At 41.7% G+C, this 24926-nt stretch overlaps 1 protein-coding gene across 7 annotated transcripts in view; it reads left to right on the top strand.

Moving 5' to 3' along the window:
* Positions 1-236: 236 nt before the first annotated feature.
* NNT (nicotinamide nucleotide transhydrogenase) overlaps positions 237-24926 on the top strand; it is a 96205-nt gene continuing 71515 nt past the window's right edge. For 2 of the 7 annotated variants that reach the window (XR_007150278.1, XM_047849591.1), the window contains exons 1-6: positions 239-279; positions 5636-5839; positions 10747-10976; positions 13277-13494; positions 18138-18225; positions 24432-24520. Coding sequence is in view for 5 of the 7 variants with exons in the window: in XM_047849591.1 (XP_047705547.1) it covers positions 5683-5839; positions 10747-10976; positions 13277-13494; positions 18138-18225; positions 24432-24520 (782 nt within the window). In the remaining 2 variants the exon portion in view is untranslated. Of the gene's footprint in view, positions 280-516; positions 535-729; positions 837-5635; positions 5840-10746; positions 10977-13276; positions 13495-18137; positions 18226-24431; positions 24521-24926 lie in introns of those variants that run through there. The other 5 variants (XM_047849563.1, XR_007150284.1, XM_047849579.1 and 2 more) reach the window with 5 other exon arrangements.

Here is a 24926-nt window from a genome sequence, read left to right as displayed (position 1 = left end):
CTTAAGGTCCACCAAAGACGCTCTCTAGCCGTTGGATATTAATACTACCAGCAGCACACGGCTTTCTCTGGGCCCATCGGGGGAAGATGAATACGTAGACGTGTGTTAATTTTCGGGCCTTGACATCGTTTCCGAGGAATTTAACTCCACCTCTCCCGGCAAAAAGGAACAACAACGCCCTCATTCCCGCCCTTCACCACCCCTTGGCCTCCTCCCACTTTCCTTTTGGTCCTCTTCTGTTACAGAAGTTCTGATTTTTCCTAGAGTGCTAGAGGAAAGGTACCAAAGTGGAATTATATTACCCTCTTACTTGCTCTGGTGGGACACTAGAGAGGAAATCACACTTGGGATTGTAACTGGCTCTCCAGGGGAGAGAGCAAATGTAGCCTTGAAAACTTCAGCGGCCGCGTTGGGCTCCAGGTTTGATTGACAAGGACGCGCCGAGGGAAGGCGCGGAGGCGGGGCAGGGGGCCTCGGGTCGAGCCCAAGACAAAGAGGTTTTGGTTGCCACCCAGGAGTGGAGGGCCCTTTGGGGTAACTAGCCTTGGCGCGCTAAGGGGGCGTTTGGTGCGGTCGCTTTCTTGTCCGGAGGGAGGGCGGTAGGCTCTGGGGGCCCAGAGGGCAGAAGGGCCTGGTGGGGAGGGGGCTCCGGGCGGAGGAGGGGGCTTGGGGGTGGGGGTTGGGGGGGGCTGCGCCACCGTCACGTGGCCTCCGCCGCCGCCGGGTTGGGGCTGTTCTTCCGGGTTGGAGGCGCAGCTCCGCGGGGCCCGAGCCCAGGGCTGCCAGCGCGGCTTCCCTCGCGGCGCGCTGCCCGGCCGCCCTGCCTCCCAGCCAAGGTGAGCCGCGCGGCGCGGGCAGTCCTGGCGCGCGTTTGGGGCACGGCTGGGGAGGGGGCGCGGGGCTGTTGGGGATGGTCCGGGCCCCCGCAGGGGAGGAGACCTGTCAGGGAGAAGGGGGCGGGGTCGGTAGGGACCTGGATGTGGGGTGCACCCGGGCGCCCGCAGGCCAGAGGCTGGGGTCCGGAAGGAGAACCGTGCCTTGAGGGCCCCATTCCTTGTCTTTTGCCGGGGCGACGTGGAAGGGAGCGGGCGGGTGGTTGGGAAACTGGGTCCTTGCAGAGGGCAGGGAACGAGGCGGCAGCTGTGTAGGTGCAGGTCTTGGAGCTTTGGGAGGACAGCGGGAGTCCTACGGGGTCATTTCGACTGGCAAAATGGGAGGAGGGGGGAGGTCATAGAGGACTTTCCATAGAGGGTGCGCCCAGAGAGGTGGTAGCTGGACGCCCCGAAATTGTGCTTGAACCTTGAGGGAATTCAGGGTCGGCGATCGTTTGGTGACTTAGGAGGTGGCGAGCGAAAGTTGTGAGTGTGTATGTCTGTGAGGGTTGGTGGTCTGAGCAAACTTCATCCAGGCAGAGAGAGGGGCCCGGGCTGGCGACCGGGAGGAGACAGCAGTGGGGGCAGAGCTGATCTGAACCCCGGAGGAGGAATGACTGTAAAGCGACCGGGGCCAATAGGCTTCCAGGGAAGGTTATAAATAGCGGTCCCGCGCAGATGCCAGCCAAGCTGTAGTGTAGTTGCCCAAGGAGGGGCGGGACCGGTGGGTTTGGGCGAGGTCACGCTGCCTGCCAGTCTAAGCTTCTGTAGGGTATTGTGTCCTTGGTTGGTATGTTTCGCTTTAAAAACGTAACTTGTTTACGGTGGCAGGCGTCCTTTATTCGCCCTGTGGTGCAGGGCAGTCCTAAAGCGATCTCTTTATAAGGAGTCTTTTAGGACAGACTCTTCCCATGGTGTTTGCATGCTTTTATTAAAGTGCTTCCCTCTTTAAAAATGTTCATGTCTTCTGCCATTTTTTAAATGTTTATTTATTTTGAGAGAGAGAGAGAGAGAGAGAGAGAGAGAGAATCCCAAACAGATCTCGTGCTGGGGCTCCAACTCATGACCTGAACGGAAACCAAGAGTCCCTCGCTTAGCCAACTGAGCCACCCATGTGTCCCACTTCTGCCCATTTCTTAACTGGATTATTGACTATAGAGAACAAACTGAGGTTTGCTGGAGGCGGGATGGGTTAAATGGGTAATGGGGATTAAGGAGGGCACTTGTTGTGGTGAGCACTGGGTGTTATATGTAAGTGATGAATCACTAAATTTTACTTCTGAAACTAATATTACACTATATGTTACCTAACTGGAATTTCAGTAAAAATCTGAAACTATAAAAAAATTAAAGAAGAAAAAATATTCCCCTTTTCTCTGTTGCACACCTTTTATTTGCAAACCTGGCTTAAAATTTTTTTTTTTTTATTAAATGGACAGTTTAGGACTACTTTTTTATCAGCAATGTGCTAAGCTGTTTACCTTTGCTGATGGAATCAATCTTCCGCAAGGCTACACAGCATTTCGTTTTCGAAGGAAATTTCCTGAAACTCTGGAGAATGTGTTTTTATAGACACGCAGGTTTCAGGTTACCTAGTCCTAGTTATTTATTCATTCAGTTAAAAAGTACTTGCTTTTCTCCTCCTTTGTGCAAAGTACCGGGCCGGAGGTAATACCAAAGTGAGTAGTAATAGCAATAAAGATATTGTGTCCTTTTACTCCTTACAACAACCCTATATAACACAGGTGCTATTATCATTTTAAAGATGAGAAAATCAGGTTCAGAGAAGGTAAGTGACTGACTTGCCAAGGACACAGCTAATAATTGCAGAATGAGGGCTTGCAACCCACAGTTCACCTTGTTAGCCTCCTAGGCTGTCATCATTCTGACGTGCTTGCCCTCAAGAGTTTTAGTACCTATTAGGGGAGATAGTTGCCCAAATAACTTACACTGCTGTATGAGTGGTATACTAAATTTTTTTTTTCAGTTTTGAGTTGTAAAGCTTTCCCCCATTGCTTCAAAGCCATAGAAGCACATGAATAAAATAGCTTTAAAATAATGAAAGGGGAAATTCAAATATTCTCTGAATATATTTCAGGGTCATTTGTATTTAATTTAGTCTTAGCGATAGGGACTGTTCTTGCCAATAAACTACTTTCTTAAACATTATTTGTTTGTTTACTTTTTAATGTTTATTTATTTTTGAAGGAGAGAGAGACACACAGTGTGAGCAGGGGAGGGGCAAAGAAAGAGGGAAACACAGAATCTGAAGCAGGCTCCAGGCTCTAAGCTGTCAGCACAAAGCCTGACACCTGGCTTAAACTCATGAGCTGTGAGATCATGACCTGAGCCGAAGTCAGACGCTTAACTGACTGAGCCACCCAGGTGCCTTTTTAAAATTTATTTTTAAGATAGAGTATGAGTGGGACAGGAGTAGGAGGGGGGGGGGACAGAGGATCTGAAGCATGCTCTGTGCTGACGGTAGAGAGCCCGATATGGGGTTTGAACTCGAGAAACGTGAGATCATGACCTGAGCTGAAGGCAGACACTTAACTGAGCCAATTGGTGCCTTACCAATAAAACTACTTTCTGTTCACTGTCTTACATGTTTATAACTTAAATAAATTGGAATTTTGGGGCGAAATTGGTCTCTGAAGTCCTCTGCCTTAATTGCCATCGGATGCTAGGGATCTATTCAACATCAAATTACCATTTTCCAAGTAGGCAAGGCTGTTTTTCCAGATGGCCCGAAACAGGACTTCTGCTTTAAAACATTGTAAAATCTTATCTATTCATAAATGTTTTAGAGCCTAATGGGGCCCTACAAAAAACTTTCTTGTGCTTTTATATGTGAGCAGACTGAGGTGCAGAGAGATTCAGGGAGTGAAGTGGCCAACTTAGACAATACACGGGCTCTATTATATCTAGCTTTGTTCTCTCCCTGATGAGGTCTGGGTAAACCTCATCAGCCCCATGAGAACAGTGGTTGTTGGGGAGCTGGGATGATCTAAGAAGAGAAACTAGAGTGAATGGGGAGGCGGAGATAAGACTAGGTCATTGGTAATGGTAGGACAAATCTCCCCCAAGGCAAGAATTACCTTTTATATATCTTTGTATCTCCCTTGGTTGTTGGCATAGATTCAGTGACTGTTTTGAATATGTGGCTGAGTTTCGAATTTTTGGCTCTCTGTTTTCAGCCATGAACAACCCAGAAGTGACCCATGAATAAATGAGGAGTGTATTTATGGGATTCAGGGGTGCTTGGGATTGAAATGAAATGACATGTGGAAACACTGAAAATCTAAAAACCTGTTCAAGTGCAAAGCATTATTATACATTTTTGATTGCATGCCTGAACCCATCTTGCATACTTCCTCTTCCTTAGCTTTTTTCATATTACTCTCTCTATCTCAAATGTGTTTTTTTTTTCTTTTTCTGAGCTCTGTAGAAGGACATAATCTCCTTTGATCCCTCAAAGAACTTTGGACTTGCCTTACTCTGTAGTGTTATTACTTGTTGACTTTTCTTATCTCAGAGCGTGTGATCTATTCCAGTTTGATTCCACAGATGCTTCTAATGACTGTGACTCTGAAACTCAGCCCTCTATATGTGTTTGTTGAATTAAAGGTCATTTTAAGAATAAGCACCATCTGGATTAAGGATTTCCATCCCCCGTGTTGCTTTCTGGTATTTGTAAGAAGTTGCTTCAGGGAGTTGTGGCAGCAGTTCTGAGTGAACTAGACCTTTCTTCCTCTGGAGACTGGAAGAATGTTCATGGAACTGCTGGGATTGGGTGCTGGGCCCCCTGAGGGCCCACATGATGGGGCAGAGCCTAAAAGTGTAGTTGGTGGAGTTAGCTGAATTTGACTGAGAGTTCCAAATCTTCTGCTTCCTGATTTTGAAGGAAAGAAAAGAAAGATGGGGGAACTCTGAGAATCAAGGGGATGGTGGGCGTGCCTTCCATGCACCCCTGGGGATCTGCCATGGAGAACAATGGAGGTTGGTCAGTAACAGCAAAGGTCAGTGATCCTCCATCCAGCCCAGTTAGAGCTGGTGCAAAGTGGCTGCTTGTGAGAACCACTGATGGAAGAGTTCCTAGTTACACCCATATCTACAAGCACAAACCTATGTGATATTGACATTCTTCTTTTTTAAAATTGGAGTCATATCCCACACATGCTTAATTTTCTTGAGATGAGCACTTGGCAGACACGAATCTCATGTTCACTCAGGCTCAATTCAGGGGGTCTTACAGGATAAGCATCTTGCTGCACTGAATAGGTTGCCAGTGTTTTCTGTACAACATTTGTAGCTAAACAAGTTGCTATTGTACTATACAGCATTATAGACAATTTAAGGGAAATCCAAGGGTGACTATGCAATTTTTGCTGCGCATGCAGACTTAGAAGATAACTTTCATGTAAGATGTGATTGGACTCTATAGCAATTTTCTTTTTTAGCTTCCCTGCTACATTAAGGATCAATTAAGGTGACCAAGGCTTGGAATTGAATAGTGAGTTTATAACCACAGTTTTAAGTGGGAGAATGGATTCCGAGTTTTAAATATATGAATTGGAAACAAACTTCTGAAGCCATCTTCTCTAAGTAAAGGACTTGGCAAATAAAATTCACTGTAGATGCCCACATACAGCTGTTATATCCCAAGCTCTTTGAATTAGTATTTTTTAAAAAAATTTTTTGATGTTCAAATGACAAAGTATGTTTTTCTTGGCATATAAATATTTTATTTTCTTTCTTCTTAGTGATTTACCCTCAAGGAAATTTGGGATTCAGGAAGTTGGGAGCTCATATGAACATGGCGAACCTACTGAAAACCGTGGTGACTGGCTGTTCGTGTCGTTTACGTAGCAATTTGGGGTCCTGTAAGATTATACCCGGGAAGAAGGATTTTTTACGAACATTTCATACTCATCAGGCACTGTGGTGTAAAGCCCCTGCCAAACCAGGTAAAGTCTCACTTCAGTGTATATAGATCAAACCTTCAAGTTGTAGGAGCGAATAGATCTCCTGATGATTGATAAAAGGAAAAGCGATGCAGTTTTATAGCCTGGTGTTGGTGAGTCATCATTTTTCGTTAAAAAAAAAACAACCCTAATGAGTGCTTTTAAAAATATTTTCCGTGTATAGAAGTTTCTGTCAGTGCTAATAGAGAAGAAAATAAAATAGAACAAGAGAAATGATAAACCAGTTGAGTTGTATCCGGGAAACTATTGCTCATAGTAACCATTTGTCTTAGTAGCTCTTCCTCTTTCCTTGTCTTTTTTGAGGCATTGTACTGTATATGGCTCATCTATGCTGAGGAACAACTGAGTGTATCAATTAATTTGTAGTACTGCTTCTCGATTTACTGAATGACAGCTTCATCTCAGTTGCTCAGGTCAGAAACCCTGGAGTCATCTTGGTCTTCATAGTAGGTATGGGTTAGCTCTACCTTGTATCCAGGGTCTGTTCTCATCATCGCCATTGTTATCGTCCTGTTCCGAGCCACCATCATCTGTCCCCTGGACTGCTGTGCTAGTCTCCTAAGTGCTCTCTATGCTTTCTGCCTCTGCCCCCACGACAGTCTGTTCTATACACAAAAGCATCGTCTTTTTAAAATGAAAGATCATGGCGCTCTTCTACTCAGAATTTGCCACCAGTGTCCTAGCTCATGCAGAGGAAGAGCTGAAGTCTTTGAGTAGCCTACAAGGTGTTCCCTGCGAGGGTCCCCACTCGCGTCTGTTCTTGTGCGCAGGTCAGAAGGAGAGGCTAAACGAGGGCTCCCTAAGCTGAGGGAGATCCCTTTATTATGCATTTTGTGCAAAGACCTTCATAGCTCTCTGTACTTCATTGGCAAAAACTCAGACAGGCGGCAATTATTTAGCTGTTAAGGGAGACTTGGACACAAAAGAGGTCCTTTATTCCAGATGGGGACAAACTCAACTAAAATTGGCATTCTGTTATTCAGGTGGAAGACTAGGATAGATACCTGTCTTTGCCACATAGAATAATGCCCTTCTTTTTAATTTAAGTTTGCAGGACTCTGGGCAATCAGAATCCCTACACTGCTATGCTTTTTGAGTTCTTATGTTTGTCTTTAATAGATTTCACAGCCTCTTTTCTTGTTCTCATGTGACAAGTGACTGTTGGCAGGGTACCTGTCCCTGAGAGCCCTCAACTCTATCTTCAGATTTATTTCTATTTATTTTTATTTTTTTATTTCTATTTTTTTATGTTTATTTAGTTTTTGAGAGAGAGAGACACACACACACACAGAGACAGAGAGACAGAGTGCAAGCGAGGGAAGGGCAAAGAGAGAGGGAGACACAGAATCCGAAGCAGGCTTCAGGCTCTGAGCTGTCAGCACAGAGCCTGATGCGGGACTTGAACTCACGAACTGCGAGATCATGACCGGAGCCAAAGTTGGATCCTTAACCAACTGAGCCACCCAGGCATCCCTCTTCAGATTTTTATTTTAGGTGTTTTAGAAAGCCGGCTTATCCAAGCGTGATAAAATTGTGTCTAAGATAAAAGTAAGTAATTGCACTGAGGACATGAAAATTTTCCTTGTGAGTAAAGGCATGGACATCAAGATCTCTATATTGACTATGCAGGAGACTTTTAATTTGTAGTTCTTGACTATTTCCCAGATAATTACTTTTTATCTCTAAAAGATAGGGATTCTGTTTTAAAAAATACATAACCGCAATTTCATTACCACATTGCAAAGCATGAAAAGTAATTCCAGTCAGTATTCGTATTTTTTCAGTTTCTGTTTTTACAGTTGTCTTATCCAAATAAAGATCCAAACAGGGTCCACATGTTGTATTTGCATACTGTATCTCTCAGGTCTTTTTTGATCTCTGTTCTCCTTTTTTTTCTTGTTTCTTTATTTCTTGAAGAATGTAGTTGTTGCCCTGTAGAATTTCTCACATTCTGGGTTTGGCTGAATGAATTCCCTTCATATTATTTAACCAGTTTCTCTGTTCCTTGTGTTTTCTGTACCATTTAGCTAGACCTAGAGGCTTGGTTAGACTCAGGTTTGTTTTTGTTTTTGTTTTTGTTTTTTTTTGACAAGAATACTTCATAGGTGGATGCTGTGTACTATCTGTGGCATTTCGTCAGGAAAATTAATCAGTGAGTTTAGATGTTGATATTCATCCATTATGGAGCTCCCATCAGTTTTTCACTCAAAGGCTATAACAGCCATTTAATGATCATCAACTAAATCCATGGTTTTATGGGGAGGGGGTTTGAAATGGTGATACACTATCATTTTATCTTCATTTATTAGCTAGAATTTTTCTATAAAGAAAAACTTTCCCTCTGTTATTTAGTTACCCTGAGGTTGTAGTGGTAAGGTGGGATAAATGTTTGGTTCTGTCCCATTCTTTTTTTTTTTTTTTCAACGTTTATTTATTTTTTTTGGGACAGAGAGAGACAGAGCATGAACGGGGGAGGGGCAGAGAGAGAGGGAGACACAGAATTGGAAACAGGCTCCAGGCTCTGAGCCATCAGCCCAGAGCCTGACGCGGGGCTCGAACTCACGGACCGCGAGATCGTGACCTGGCTGAAGTCGGGCGCTTAACCGACTGCGCCACCCAGGTGCCCGTCTGTCCCATTCTTTATAGTTTTGGTAATAATCTCTTGGTTTTCTTAAAGTATTAGTTTTCTATTCAGCTGTAACAAGGTAACACAACTTCATACATACACGAATTTATTATCTTACACTGCTGGAGGCCAAAGTCTAGAATGGCTCTCACTAGGTTCACATCAAGGTGTCGGTGGGGCTGTCTGTATTCCTTCTGGAGACTTTAAGGGTGGTCTGTTTCCTTCCCTTGTCCAGCTTTTGGAAACTGCTTATATTCTTTGGCTCGTGGCCCCTTCTTCCATCTTCAAAGCCAGCAGCATAGCATCTTCAGACTACTATTTGACTCTGGCTCTTCTGCCTTCTTCTCTCACACTTAAGGACCCTTGTGAGTACAGTTGGCCCACCCAGATAATCCAGGCTAATCCTTATTTCAAGGTCATTTGATTAGCAACTCTAATTCCATCTGCTACCTTAATTCTCCTTTGCTGTGTATCCTGACACATTCACAGGTTCTGAGGATTAAAAGTGTGGACACCTATGGAATACCATTATTCTGCTTATCACACACCCGCTAAAGTTGGCCAATGAAGCTTTTAAAAAATATTTATTTTTTGAGTATCATAATGAACTCCTGCATTTTAACATCCTCGGATGTATTTTATTACATTGCAATTAATTATTCTTTTTCATGCTCAAATTGTTTCATATTTGGCCTTTCAAGTTGGCTCCTGAACCTGTTTGATGGGACTTCATTTGTCTTTGGTGGCTTCTTTGACTTATGGTATATAGGGCCTAGGTAATTTGACCTTGTCAGATAAGTGAACTCCAGATGTTTATGTGATTTAACTTTGCACATCAATCTGGAATATTTTCCAGCTTTCTATTATTTTCCTCCCTCTCCTTCAAACAGAGGTTAAGGTTCACCACATGTTTGCCTTTGGCTTACTTTTAGTTATTACTGCTAATGGAGTATGGGGTTTAAGACTCTGTTTGAATGCAGGTATTTTTAGGTTGACTTAATTTCTCTAAGGCCTCAATATTGTTACTCTGTAGAGATAATTTGTTTTTTTATTATGTATTTTCAGAGTTTAGGTTGCTAGAGTGGATTTCCTGAACTTTGGTACAACATACAGAAGCAGATTTTTTTTAAAAGAAAAGTCTATTTGTGCCTGCGCGTTGAATAAAACAACAGAAGCAACTTTAGCTAAAATTGTTCAGAGCCATATATAAATACTTTATGTATTTTATACAGGCTCTTTTGGGTTACAAGGAACAGGATTGCATCAAGGTCCTATTTTGTGATGAGGGTTTATTGGGTGTATCCTTGGGAAGTACAGAAGCCTAGGAAACCCCTCATCTACTTCTAGGAAAAGTGGAATGGTATTCTGGATTCCATAGCTATGGCTCATCTTCCCTCTTTGTATCGCCACTACTGATGTTTCTGCTACTGTTGCTGTAGACCTCCCTTTGTCTACCTTTAACCTCATGGCTGCTTACAGATAGCTTTTGTACCCTTTACTCCCCCTGTCCTTTTCTGTGGGTCTCGCATTCAGACACTCAGAGTACCTGAATGGGTTGGGTCATCACTGGCCAACACAGAGTGTCCTTGGGCAGTTCCTATGTAAGTCATCTCAGGGACTCTCTGGCCTATAGACTATTATCTTTGACCCAGCTGTTGATCCTTGGTCTTATTCGCTGTGGCCAAGAATGTAGGGTCTCAGGATACAACACTTGGAAATCTGTGAGGAATTGCCTGTGGCCAAATTGCCAGGAAGAAAACTTTGAGTGTAGCCAACAATGTGTCTAGTATAGGGTTGTTCTTCAAAACAGCTAATTAGTTCTGTCTTCCTTAAAGGTGAGGACAAGGAGACCATAAATCCCAGAGGATTAGTTTGAAGAGTGGAGTTAGCATTTTGATTGATCTCTCAACCCATTTTTTTCCTAAGAATAATCTAGTCATGTGCCTTGAAGAGAGCTATTTGGTTAAATGAAATATTTGGAATTTAAGAGAGTGGGCATAAATATTTCCCATTATTCAAAAAACTCAATTATGATTATGAATCAGGAACATTATTTTGAGCAGCAACTTGTATGTTCAGTATATTTTGAACAGACTGCCCATTTTCATTTTTTGAACTGTTATTAAAACATTATTTTTATGTTTTTTACTGAATTAATTTTTCTTTCTTTTTCTCTCTCTCTTTCCCTCTCCCGTTCTTTTCTCCTTTTCTTTCTTCATTTCTTCCTTCCTTCCCTCCTTCCTTCCTTGCCCTCACTTTGTAGGAATTCCATATAAGCAACTGACTGTTGGCGTCCCCAAGGAGATTTTCCAAAATGAGAAACGGGTGGCATTGTCTCCTGCTGGTGTTCAGGCCTTGGTCAAGCAGGGTTTTAGTGTTGTCGTGGAATCGGGTGCTGGCGAAGCTTCCAAGTTTTCTGATGATCACTACAGAGCAGCAGGTGCCCAGATCCAAGGGGCGAAGGAAGTGCTGGCTTCTGATTTGGTGGTCAAAGTAATTATTCCTTTCCACCCCTCATTTATAGCTCGCTTTTTAAAAAGTGTTCATGGAAAAATCATATTGTTATAACTCTTCATATTTTCAAACACTGCCTTTTCTCAGAGAAATGGTTGCCTGTTGTGAATATTCTTCATAGTCTGGTAGAACTTTTATCAGGCAGTGTGATCTCTGTTTAACCATGAGAGTAGAAAAAGTGATCTTCCTTTTTAGATTTTCATGTGGAAATTCCCTTCTTATTGGCTAGGGAGAATTTGCACTTCATGGTTCATACATATCCAGAATACCCACAGGTGAGTATTTAACTGCTACCAGAATGGAAAAAGGGCATGGGACTCCTCCTAGGACTGAACGTACCCTGATCTTCTGATATGTAGAAGGAACAGTGATTTAACTGACCTAAGTGCTATTTCTAGAGAGGGCAGGGCTGCCTTGGAGAAAGCAGCACGGGGCTGAGTAGAGACAGCCTTACCTACTTTAATGAAAGGTCTTAATGTGTAATAGAAATCTATGTGCTGAAGAGCTTCAGACATAAAATCTGAAGTAAAAAAAAATCATATGGAAAAAGGAAGGGACTATCACAAGTGTACCTTAGATAATTATTAGGGAGTAGCATTAGCCTAAATCCTAAGCCTTCTGCAGCCAAGACAAAGAGGGAGATAGGGATTGTAGTAGCATGATTATTAGGCAAAAAGAAGCTCCTCACTTGCTCAGGAAAGACCAGCTTTTTTTTGTATGTGTGTTTATTTGTAAGGGGCATCAATCATGTAACTGTTTTTTTTTTTGTTTGTTTGCTTTTTTTTTTCTTTTAACATAAATTCTACTGAATAACTTGGTAGAGTAGTGATCTTTGCAGAAGACAAAACAATTTTTTGGTGTGGAAATTAACAGTGAAATTTACGGTATGTGGGGAAGTTGCAATTCAGCCAAAACTTTTAAAGTGTTTAGGTGTACAGATACTTGGTGGTATAACTTAGTATAGTAAAAGAGCTTAGGGCAAATAGAAAAATGAGTATGATCCATTCCAACATATGCTCTAGGGATCAAAACCTTTTGAGATACCCCACAATAAAGGGTTAGTAGGGTGTATATAAGTTGTGGAAGCACTTTGTGTTCCTTTAGATCCACAGTGTGTATGAGCATGCTACAAGCACGGAGAAATCCTATGATATAGTAACTTAGATAACTTTATACTTGCATTAGTAAACTATTTTTGAGTCAAGCCTGTTAATATCCTGGGGAACTAGTGATCCAAAAAGCACATTCATGAAAACATTCTGTTGACTTAACTCACTCATATGCCAACAGTCTCAGCTGAGCATTTGATAAGGGCCAGTAGGATTAATTCAAAGTTGACCTCTAATTTTTATTAAATATATATTTTAGATTCTCAGTGAGGAAAAATAGACCTTGCCAAGGAGTCTTTTTAAGTTTATTTTAGAGAGAGAGAGAAGAGAGAGGGAGGGAGGGAGGGAATGAGTGGGGGAGGGGTAGAGAGAGAGAGGGAGACACAGAATCTGAAGCAGGCTCCAGGCTCTGAGCTGTCAGCACAGAGTCTGATGTGGGGCTTGAACCCACAAATCGTGAGATCATGACCTGAGCTGAAGTCAGATGCTTAATCAACTGAGCCACCCAGGTGCCCCTAGAGAGTCTTAAAATCCAGAACCTTAATTAAAATCATATGTGTCACCAGATCAACAACTGAAGTGGCAGTAACAAAGATGTTTCCTAGGTAAATGAGATGAAGTGCTATGAAATGAAAATATTGACCCAGTGTTTGTGTTTCTGTTTCCTTTAAAAATTTAAGTCCCTGAGCTATTGTTTTCTGGGCTTACTTGCCTAAAAGTGCTACTGCGAACTTAGAGCTAAGGACATGATACATGTTAATTGAAGATCGATTTTAAACTTGGATATAAAACACACCTTAAAAGCCCACAAATGAATCTGCTTATCTGAATGTGTTTCTGCAGAAACTTAGGAAAAGCTGGCAATGGTAAAGCCATGTTATGAGCCTTACTTAAAAATAAAATTTTGGGTGGGGGGGGGGGGAAACCTTCCAGAATGATAGCATGTCTTTACTCAGATCAGTTCCTAGGTTGGTCATCAGTCAGAGGACAGATGGCAAAGATCTTGGTGCTCCTTACCTTGTTTAGGAATTTAGTCCAAAATTTATTGCTGAAAGATTACTTCTGGCCTATTATTTCAATCATGGCATGTCATTTAGATTGTCCTGTTAACTTAAAAATATGATAAAGGTATTTACATTATTAATCAGTGACTTGACTTTTTTTCCTCAGGTGCGAGCTCCCATGGTTAATTCAACATTAGGTGTTCATGAGGCCGACCTTTTAAAGACATCGGGAACATTGATTAGCTTTATTTACCCAGCCCAAAATCCAGACTTGCTAAATAAACTTTCTAAAAGAAAAACTACAGTTTTGGCGATGGACCAGGTTCCAAGAGTCACGATTGCTCAGGGATATGACGCGCTAAGCTCCATGGCCAACATTGCTGGGTATGTTGATTCCTTTCCATTTTGGTTGAACAAAGCACAGTGCTACTCTAGAAACATGCTCATTGTGACTCTTCTCTCTTACAGTGTTTTTACTTGTAATAATTGTTGGGGATAAAAGTGCCAACACTTTGAGAGTGCCCTTATTTATTTTTTTAATTAAATTTTTTTTTAAATGTTTATTTCTGAGAGAGAGAGAGAGAGAGAGAGAGACAGCACAAGTGGGGGAGGAGTAGAGAGAGAGGGGACACAGAATCCAAAGCAGGCTCCCGGCCCTGACCTGTCAGCACAGAGCCTGATGCAGGGCTTGAACTCATAAATGATGAGATCATGACCTGAGCTGAAGTTGGAGGCTTCATTGACTGAGCCACCCAGGTGCACCAAAAGTGCCCTTATTTTTTAAGGCTCGGTTTATTATTTCATAGTTAAAAGAAATGACTCTTCATATTCTACTCTTCATGGGTAGAAGTCTTATTTCCTTCCACCAGGGCAAATGATTGTGAAATTATTTGTATGAGGAATAGACTGTCTTGCATGTATGTGTGTATATACGTGTATACACATGTATACATTAGGTAGAAATTGCTACTTTTTTTCTTAAAAAATTTTTTTTTGATGTTTATTTACTTTTGAGAGAGAGAGAGAGAGAGAGAGAGAGAGACCGAGCACAAGTGGGGGAGGGACAGAGAGAGGGAGACACAGAACCCAAAGCAGGCTCTGGGCTCTGAGCTGACAGCTCAGATGCAGCCTGATGCAGGGCTTGAACCCACAAACTGTGAGGTCATGACCTGAGCCAAAGTCGAATGCTTAACCGACTGAGTGACCCAGGCACCCTGCTACTTTTTTTCAGATTTTATTTGAGATGATTGACATATAACATTGTGTAAATTTAAGGTATAAATATAATGATTTGATATATCAGTATATTGTGAAATGATTGCCACAGTAAGTTAGTTAACATAAATTGCTGTTTTTATAGGTCAAAAAAGGTCAGATATTGGCAGTTTCATATTCTTCAACCTGACACATACATATTAGCATTTACCATTTTAATTATGTTTTGCTTAGGTAAATGCATAAAATATTTAGCAAATATGGAAAATGTCTGTATTTGGCAAAGTTCTACCTGGTGTCAAAACACGTATTAATAGGGGCACCTGGGTGGCTCAGTTGGCTAAGTGTCCAACTTCAGCTCAGGTCATAATCTCACTGTTCATGAATCTGAGCCCCACGTCAGGCTCTGTGCTGACAGCTCAGGGCCTGGAGCCTGCTTTGGATTCTGTGTCTCCCTCTCTCTCTGTACCCCCCTGCCCCCACTTATACCCTGTCTCTCTCTCAAAAATAAATAAATGTTAAAAAAGTTTTAAAAAATTATTACCCCCCCCCCCCCCCCCCAAACCACATATTGATAACTGAGGGCTAACTACGTCCTCTTACCTTTGCCTGCCACTGCTGCGTTCCCACTTTACTGCCTGGAGAGCTGCTCTGAGAGGAGACTAAGGCCCCTCCTGCTCTGAGGAACAGGGCTCTGACTGAGCAATCACGCCTGCCCGGGGGGATGGGGTGTATCGTGTTGCTGACTGACTAGAGAGCGGGAAAAATCTGGAAATTGAAGATGCTTATGAAATCAACTCCTCAGGAGATAGTTGAATTAGATTTTAAGCATGCAAACTGCTGATAGTGACAATTTGCTAATATGAATGAGGCACCAACAAATGAAAACGGTTAAAAAAAATCAAACAGTGCATGCAAGAGAGACTAACGTGAATAAAGCCTTTTATGGCCTGACACATGACCTGAAGGTTTTCTTAGGTTTTATAGCTTAGGTGTAGCATATCAGCTAGGCCAATAGATCAAATAGAGTCTACTTTGGGTTTCATTTTTGAAAGAAAAGCAGAAAACAAAAAGGACAAGCTAAAAACACATTTTGTTATCCTTACTATAATATAGCAAATGGTTGGTTTGAAGATATTTTTTGTGATATGAAGTATACACCAAAGGACCAAATAAATTTTTGCCATATTATTTTGTTTGTAGAAAAGTTACATTATGTATCATGGGACTTCAAAGATTTTCTTTTATTTTTTTTAAAGTTTATTTATTTATTTTGAGAGAGTGAGCGACTACAGGGGAGGGGCAGAGAGAATCCCCAGCAGGCTCTGCACTGTCAGCCAGGAGCCTGATGCGGGGCTCGAACTCACGAACTGTGAGACCATGACCTGAGCCGAAACCAAGAGTTGGATGCCTAACTGAATGAGCCACCCAAGTGCCCTGAGACTTAAATGTTTTCTGTAGAAAACGTACAATGTGATCTTTGATTTTGTCTTGTTAAATGTAGAATATGAAAGGTTATCAAAGCCAGTGGTTCCAGCCCAGTGCTTTTTAGCCGTAGAATCTTTTGGGCAAATGACATATTATGAGGCAATATAAACAAATGCAATAAAAGCAGAGTGGCCTTAGTTGAACTGAGGGACGGAGGGGTGTCCAGAAACATGTTTGTTCTCTACCCCACCCAGTATGGCCCCAGAGTTGGCTGGAATTTGAACCTTTGGGGATCCATGGGACACAGTTTGAAGAATCGCTATCTTACATCCTGAGCTGATATATGCAAAGGGCATAGTTTGAGGTGCATCTTCTAGGATACTTATCCACACAGTACGTGATAAATCATTATCTAAGTCACACACACAGCCATATTACAGTGAAGACACGCTCCTTCTAGTTCATTCATGTCCATTCTGAGCTTTTTTTGCTGTCATCAAAAAGAGGCAAACTGTTATCACTTTTCCCCACTATCAACGTTTTCTTGTACATTCCTGTGTAACTCATCTCATTTTTGTTATTTGTTTCAGAATAGCAGCTGAATCTTTTAAAACATTAATTCTAAAATTTCTTACAGTGGCCTTTGAATCTTTATCATGTTTGGTTTTTTGAAAGTTTCTGTCACTTGGATTCAGAAGTAAGACTAACAAGTAATGTGATCTCTATAATATTGCCTTTCTGCTATAATATGATTTAAAGTCGTAGTGGTTACCATTATATGCTTTTGCATCAATTATTATATCAAGTATTATTTTATAAAAAATATGGCCAGGAAAAAAATATGATCAGGGAAAGGTTTTATTGTCAGCTAGCAGGTAGATTTTAATAAATAGTTGCATTGTAATTTTAATTATAATGTGTTATAGTTAATGTGTAGAGGTGCCTTTTAAGGATAAAATGCTCTGAAAATGAAATTAGTATAATATGTTAACAGTATCCTCGTAAGAAAAGATTGTATGTATGGTATATTTTACTTGTTTTTGCTGCACAGAATGTTTCTTTAGCCAAAAACACCAGTATTTACCAAACACTTATGATGGCAGGCTTTGTGCTAAGTGCTTTACCTGCCTGGTCTCACTTAGTCCTCATAACAACACTAAGAGATGCTCTTTTTGTCCCCACTCTGTAGATGAGGAAACCAAGGATTAGGGACTTAGAGAAATTTACCCAAGGTCACAAAGCCAGTTAGTGGTAGAACTGGGCCCTGCACGGAGGTCACTGTGTCTCAAAATTCCATACTTTCAACTCTTAGTGATCAAGGGAAGTTTTTTTTTTTTTTTAATTTTTTTTTAACGTTTATTTATTTTTGAGACAGAGAGAGAGACAAAGCATGAATGGGGGAGGGTCAGAGAGAGGGAGACACAGAATCCGAAACAGGATCCAGGCTCTGAGCTGTCAGCACAGAGCCTGACGCGGGGCTCGAACTCACGGACCACGAGATCATGACCTGAGCCGAAGTCAGCCGCTTAACCGACTGAGCCACCCAGGCGCCCCTTGTTTTGTTTTTTAATTTAATTTATTTATTTTGAGAGAGAGTGTGCACAAGTGGGGGGGGTGCAGAGAGACAGAATCCCAAGCAGGCTCTGCACCATCAGCGTGGGTCTCGAACTCATGAACCAAATGGCGACTCATAACCTGAGCTTAAGTTGGATGTTTAACCAACTGAGCCACCCAGCTGCCTCAGGGGAAGTTTTTTGTTTGTTTGTTTTCTGGTTTTTTTTGGTTTGGTTTGAGGTTAGAATTTTATTATGTACAAGCATATAGCTATATGTCATTTCTTTTTCATTTTAAAGTTTTTCCCTATGACATAAATACTACATAATCATTAAAGAAAATTTGGACAATACAGTGAAGTAAAACAGAAAGTCTGAAGTGTCTGTAGTTTCAGCACTGGAAGAAAACCGTTGTTAGCATTTTTTTTGGTCTTTCCTTCATTTCTTTTTTTACACCAACTGATCTTCTTCAGTGTTCATTCTGAAAAGGCCAGGGAACATCGTGGATAAGAGTGTGCTTGTGGAGGTAGGATGCTAGCCAGGTTTAGGCTTCTGGTTCTGCCATTTGCTAGCCGAGTGACAGCAAGTCTCTTCCACTCTCTGTGTGTCTGTTTACTCACCTATAAAATGAAGGTAAAAACTGTACCCGTCTGTAGGATTGTGGAGGAGGTTAAAGGAGTAGTTATACATGTAGCACTCAGCGGTTTTTGACACATAGTAGGTACAATTTAAATGTTAGTGATTATCTTTGACTATTAAAGCTTCATTGGTGGCTTACAATAATATATTAGTCTAAGCTCTTTAATTTTATGGAAATATTTATTTTTTCAGCTACAAAGCTGTTGTACTAGCAGCAAATCATTTTGGACGGTTTTTTACTGGTCAGATCACAGCTGCTGGAAAAGTTCCTCCAGCTAAGGTAGGTAGAACTTTTAATGTTTCTTCAAATACGAATTATTTATAATTTTTTTAATGTTTATTTATTATCAAGAGACAGACACAGAGCATGAACAGGGGAGGGGCAGAGAGAGGGGGAGACACAGAATCTGAAGCAGGCTCCAGGCTCTGAGCTGGCAGCACAGAGCCCAACGTGGGGCTCGAACCCACAAACCGTGAGATCATGACCTGAGCCGAAGTCGGACACTCAACCGACTGAGCCACCTAGGAGCCCCCATAATATGAATTATTTAAAGGTGAGGGTATGTGTAGTACTAAAATACAGTTATTTTAAAAGTTTTGTTCTGTGTTAACTTCACAGTGTTAACCCTGTGTATATTTGGTACAAATATATGGTAAAGCCTCAAAGCTGTTTATGATTGCTTGACAAAAAAGAATTTTGACATTTCTGGAAGTTCTAGTTTTTTTTTTTTTTTTTTACTTACTAACTTGAATTCTTAAAGGGGTTTTGGATAACTTGTTCTGTGTATGTAGGGTGTTTATTACTGATGTTTGAAAAAGCTTCAAGATACCATTCAGTAGATTCTTGATTTCCCAATGTTGTGACACTTGGTTCATGGAAAAGATTGTCTTAGTTTTGTAGATTCTAGATTTCCCAATTGTGACATTTTGTTCATAGAAAAGATTGTTTTAGTTTTTTCACTGGGCAGAGAGAGAGGGAGAGAGAGAATCCCAAGCAGGCTCCCAGCTGATAGCGCAGAGTCTAACTTGGGGTTCCCTCCCACGAACCATGAGATCACTATCTGAGCCAAGGTCAAGAGTTGGATACTTAACCAACTGAGCCGCCCAAGCACCCCTTCACTTTTTTTCAAATATGGGTTAAGAGGATGGAAAAAGGGAGGTGGTGTATTTGGGTAATTGGCAAAGAGAATGGGTGTGGTTTCTTTAATGTAGATTGAAAGCAGAGAGGAGCAGTTGATGACAGGTTGGGATGGCTAGGTAAAAGAATAGATTATGTTATGACCCTTCAACATTACATATACTAATTGACCATATAAGCATGTTGTCTCGGTATAGAAAATAGGACTTTAAATGTTGTTCATCTATCTGAAGAGTATACTCTCTGCCTGTAGGCATAGGTTTACTCAGTGCTTCCTGCTCTTATGTACTTTGTTATATAAACCGAGAATGCACATGAAATAAATCTCCTAGAAAAAAATGAAAAAAAAAAAAAGATACTAGCAGCTTTGAGAAATAAATTGCTTTAAGAACAGGCCAGGTAAAGAAAATGCAAGTGCTTCGAGTGAAGGCCAGAATACATAACAAGGAAGTTAGCAAACAACAACAGAGATGTGCTATGTGAAGTGACTATTTTTTTTTTTAAGTTTATTTATTTAAGTAATGTCTACACCCAAGTGGGGTTCAAACTCATAGCTCTGAGACCAAGAGTCACATGCTCTTCAAGCTGAGCCAGCCAGGTGCCCCTGAAGTGATGACGTTTTGACTCCTTTGTCAGGATTGTGGGAATGGGTCTGGCACTTACCGTGGCCAGAAGTTGAATGCTGGTTTTATTTTATTTTATTATTTTTAAAGTTTATTTGAAAGAGAGAGAGATCGAGAGCACATGCGAGTATGCTTGTGCAAGGGATGGGTAGGGGGAAGGGGGAGAATCCCAAGCACAGTGAGGAACTCGATGAGGGGCTGGAACTCACAAACTGTGAGATTATGACCTGAGCTGCAATCTAGTTGGACGCTTAACCAACTGAGGCACCCAGGTGTCCCTGAATGCTGTTTTCAAACTGGCCAAATGCTTTGATGCACAAATCTGCTACTCAGTTTTGGTTAGACTCTTTCTCGAACTATGTGGAAGCTGAGAGGAAAGCTGTGAATATATAAGAGATTAAAAAGTGAAACAAAAGACCAGAGGCTTAAAGGAAGGAGAATCAATCAGCCCTTAAGAGGTAGAAAAGTGACTGTCTTTCCTGCGAATTTAAATTGCAGCTTCAAGGACTTTGGTTACATGTCAGAAATAGTTACATATTGAAGAATTAGACATTAGGTGAGTTTATCAAGGTAGATTGAAGAATACTTTATTTGACTTTTCTTTTAACATGGAAGGTTCTTACTTGTCTACAATGAGCTATCAGTTAGTTATTTGATGGCTTCCAATATGCCAGGCACTGCTCTAGGAGCTGGACTATGGGATGAACAAGGCAAAGGAGATCCCTGTCATATGAAACTTACACTCTAGTAGGGGCCATGGTGAGGTGATAAATACATAATCTAATCAATAGGTGAGATCATTTTAAATATAAAAGAAATGAACAGGATGATAGGATAGTGAGTCATGGGAGCAAGCTGCTTTTGCTAGGGTGATGGGAAGGCTTCCATTTGACATTAGAACCGAGGCCTAATGGATGGTGCGAAAGAAACCAGGTATTTAGGATTTCAGAGGAGCAGCACGTAGGAAAAGGAGCTTCCAAAGGAGCAGCACATATGAAGCCCTGAGATGGGAAAGGGCAGACTAAAGAAGGCTGTTGGTCTGGAGTGTGGTGAGTGATTGGAGATGATGGTGGAAAGGTAGGTTGGGGCTGGATGACGTTGAGCTTCTCTTACAGGTCTTGTTCACATTTTCTCACAGAGGAGGGAAGTGTCTGATTCAGGATTGTTTTGGAAAAACTCACTTTTTTTTCAAATAGAACGCTTCACTTCTGACATTCTGGTCACCTAATATGTGGGGGTTTTCTCCACACAAAGCAATTCTGTGACACCAGCAGGGTATGCTACAACTTAACTCTGTTCTAACACTGTCTACCTGGAGGTTGTGTCAGATCCCGCAGGTGAAGGGCTAGTCCCACGAGACTGCCTTCTCCCCGCTTCACATGACATTCGCAAGCTCAGGTTGTTGCCTGTGCCTCTGACAGATTGACTATAAATCATTTGGAGGTTCCCACGACTCCCTCCTTAGGTTCGGTTAATTTGCTAGAACTCAGAGCTCAGGAAAATAGTTTCCTTACTGTTTACCAGTTTGTTATAGAAGGATATGATAAAGGATACAGGTGAACACCCAGATGGAAGAAATGCATGAGGCGAGGGATGTGGGAAGGGGCATGGAGCCCTCCTTGGACACACTACTCTCCCTGCACCTCCGTGTGTTCACCACCCTGGAAGCTTTTAAACCTTGTACTTTGGGAATTTTTTATATGGAGACTTCATCACATGGGAACAATGGATGATTAACTCCTTTTCCAGCCCTTTCTTCTCTCTCTGGAGAATGGGAGGTGGAACTGAAAATTCTCAGCTGCTAACCATGGGCTTTCTGGTGGTCAGCTGTCATCCAGGAGCGAACCAGGAGTCAACTCATTAGAACAAAAGACACTGCTGTTACCCTCAAAATTCTAAGGGATTTAGGAACTCTATCACTAACTAGGGTCAAAGACCAGATATTGAAACAAAAAAATGTTCCTGCTGCTCTTGGTTTTAGGAGTTCTGTGTCAGGAACTGGGGACAGAAACTAATATATATATATATATTCTATTATCTCACGAGGATTTAAAAAAGTCATCTGGAAGTTCTATGGGCGAATGGATAGTAGGGGGAAGGGTGAAGGCAAGGCCTGTTCAGGATTGATTGCTGAAATAGTACCCTGGGAAGGTAGTGGCAGTAAAGATGTAGAGAAGGGGGTGGATTGGGAGATCTTTGGGGGTTAACTCCAAGAGTGCTTGCTGAGGGATTGGAGGTAGAAATGTGCAAAGGGAGGGCACAAGATGACCTCCCTGTTTTGGCTTGAATGGTTATGTTGCACAGTTAGTGCCCTTAACTGAGATGGGGAGGTCAGGCGGAAGAACAAGTTAACTGACTGGAAATTAAGAACATTCCTAAACGTCATTCCATTCCCATGACCTTTCCCCTATTTTCTGAGTATATGTCTATGTTGTGCCAGTTAGCAGTCAGTGCTTTGTATCTCATCATTTAATGTAACTGCCTTCTGGGAAGGTTTTTTAACTGTGTTATTGCAGATACTAAGCAGCTTGCTCAGAGTTACCCAGAACTAGTTGGTAGCCGATTCGGGATTTCACTCCGATTCTTAACCTCTGTCTTTTCCTTCACCCCATCCTGGAGAGAAAGAGTAAATTCCTGTTGTCAGATCTACCTGGCTTTATTATTGTGTGATTCTGCCTTTTAAATTATGAGGTCTTTGTTATTTCTGGATTCAGGGTAACTTGGTCTAGTCCTGTGATTTTTACTTATTTTATTTTTATTTCACATTTTCATTGTGTGGAGCAGGGTTGGTGCCTTGGATCCCAGAGCCAGCTTGTTCCCTGTGCTCCTTCTTTGTCCCCTTCCCTGTAGCTTAACACCCTCCCCCGTGACCTTCACCATCTAGATCAATTCACATGATCTTGGAGACACTGCTTAGAGGTCACTGGAGTATGGTTTGACTAGCCTTTTTTTTTTTTTTTTTAAAGACAGAAGTCTTTTTTTTTTTTTTTTTTTTTTTTTTTTTGAGAGACAGAGAGCACGCAAGTGAGAGCAGAGAGAGAGAGAGAGAGAGAGAATCCTGAAGTGGGGCCTCGAACTCACAAACTGTGAGACCATGTCCTGAGCTGAAGCCAGATGCTTAACCGACTGAGCTACCCAGGCATCCCTTGACTAGCCTTCTTAAAGAGGTGGAAGGAGGGGCGCCTGGGTGGCTCAGTCGGTTAAGCGTCCGACTTCGGCTCAGGTCATGATCTCACGGTCTGTGAGTTTGAGCCCCGCGTCGGGCTCTGTGCTGACAGCTCGGAGCCTGGAGCCTACTTCCGATTCTGTGTCTCCCTCTCTCTGACCCTCCGCTGTTCATGCTCTGTCTCTCTCTGTCTCAAAAATAAATAAACATTAAAAAAAATAATAATTAAAAAAAAAAGAGGTGGAAGGAGATGTGGGCATGATGGGTAGGTGGGGATTTATAAGCTTCACTGTTTTCTGTGGGTGGCTTTTTTCCTTTTCTTTCTTTTTTTAAACAGCAACAAGGAGTTGCCTCAATTGACTGGGAAGTATAATAGAACTTTTCTCTGAAAGGCCCATTCCAGACTGGAGACAACATTGCTCTTACTGTGTTTCTTAGAAGGCCGGGAGACTCTTGTTTCTGAGAAATTCTTTGGTTTTCTTGGCTCTAACTGTTCAGTGGTTAGGGAGATTAGTTATGTTGCTTTGGTCATTCAAATTGGTTCAAAATTAGATAGTTGGTCACCTGCTGTTCTTTCAGAAGCATTTGAACTCAAAATAGAAGGTAGACATTTTATCAAAGTTGTATCCATCTTTGAAACTTATTTTGCTATTTTGTGAACATAGAGGAACCTTAACATTTGTGAGGGGAGAGATAGCTAGAATGCTGCGCTAGGAGTTTATTTCAGTGCAGGTAGCTTTTACACACTGAGAAAGACCTGTTAATCTATTTTTCTTTAACGGTTACCTTATTTAAGTTTTTTTTTTTTTTTTTTTTTTAAATTTTAGAGAGGGAGAGAGCACATGTGTGAGCACAAAAAAGAGGGGCAGAGGGAGAGAGAAATCTTAGGCTCCATGCTCAGTGTGGAGCCAGACATGGGGCTTGATCCCATGACCCTGGGATCATGACCTGAGCCAAAATCAAGAGTCTGATGCTTAACTGACTGAGCCACTCAGACTCCTCAAGACCTGTTAATCTTTAACACGTATAATCCCCATTGTGCTGTACGTGGCTTCCACACCGAGATGCTGGTTGTCAGACTTCTTAGTGAAGATTGTGGGCCTTTGCCAGCAGTTGTTCCTTTGATAAATTTTTAAAAACAGCGGAGGTTCAGATAAAGTGTTGTCTATCCACTCAGTATATTTATTGAGGGCTGATCACCACTGCCAGGCACCACCTGGTGTATTATTGAATGCTGTGTACCAGGTGCTGATAGTTATCAGCTGATGATTTTTCATAGCCAGTTGATAATGAACTTTTTAAAAAACATACCGTTCTGGGGCACCTGGGTGGCTGAGTCGGTTAAATGTCCAACTTTGGCGCAAGTCATGATCTCATGGTTCGTGGGTTCAGCCCCGCGATGGGCTCTGTGCTGACAGCTCGGAGCCTGGAGCCTGCTTCTGTTTCTGTGTCTCCCTCTCTCTCTGCCCCTCCCCCACTTGCACTCTGTTTCTCTCTCTTTCAAAAATAAGTAAACATTAAAAAAAAATGGAAACATACCGTTCTGCCTTTTCCCCTAGATTCTGATAGTTGGTGGTGGTGTTGCTGGGCTGGCTTCTGCAGGTGCAGCGAAGTCTATGGGTGCTATTGTTCGAGGATTTGACACCAGGTAAGTGCTCTATGAGTGACTGCTGTTAAGGTGAAAACATTTTGTTTCAGGTGGATATTATGCTGTCTTTGGAATTTATAAATGGAAGTTTCACATTGAAAACTGCTTTACAAGCTCTTGACATTTCAAAATGTTTCTACTTCTTCCAAGTTAACTCAAAGTAGAAAAATATTATCTAGTGGGAAAAAATATCTAAGGACCCAGACTCCATACAGCAGAAATAATTTAAAAAGCAGAAGAATTGAAAACAAACAACTCGTATTCAGTTTTCTTTATGTGGATTAGCAGTGGGACCAGAATTATTCCCATCCTGAGTTTGTAATCTGTTGCTCTGCAGATTGCATTTACAAGTCAGGGAGGACATGAACCAAGATGTCTGTAAGTTAGAGGAGAGTGGTATAGGAGA

This window comes from Prionailurus viverrinus, chromosome A1, assembly GCF_022837055.1.
Source record: "Prionailurus viverrinus isolate Anna chromosome A1, UM_Priviv_1.0, whole genome shotgun sequence".
NCBI lineage: Eukaryota > Metazoa > Chordata > Mammalia > Carnivora > Felidae > Prionailurus > Prionailurus viverrinus.
Note: the sequence above shows the minus strand (reverse complement) of the source record. Positions and strands in the feature narration are given on the sequence as shown.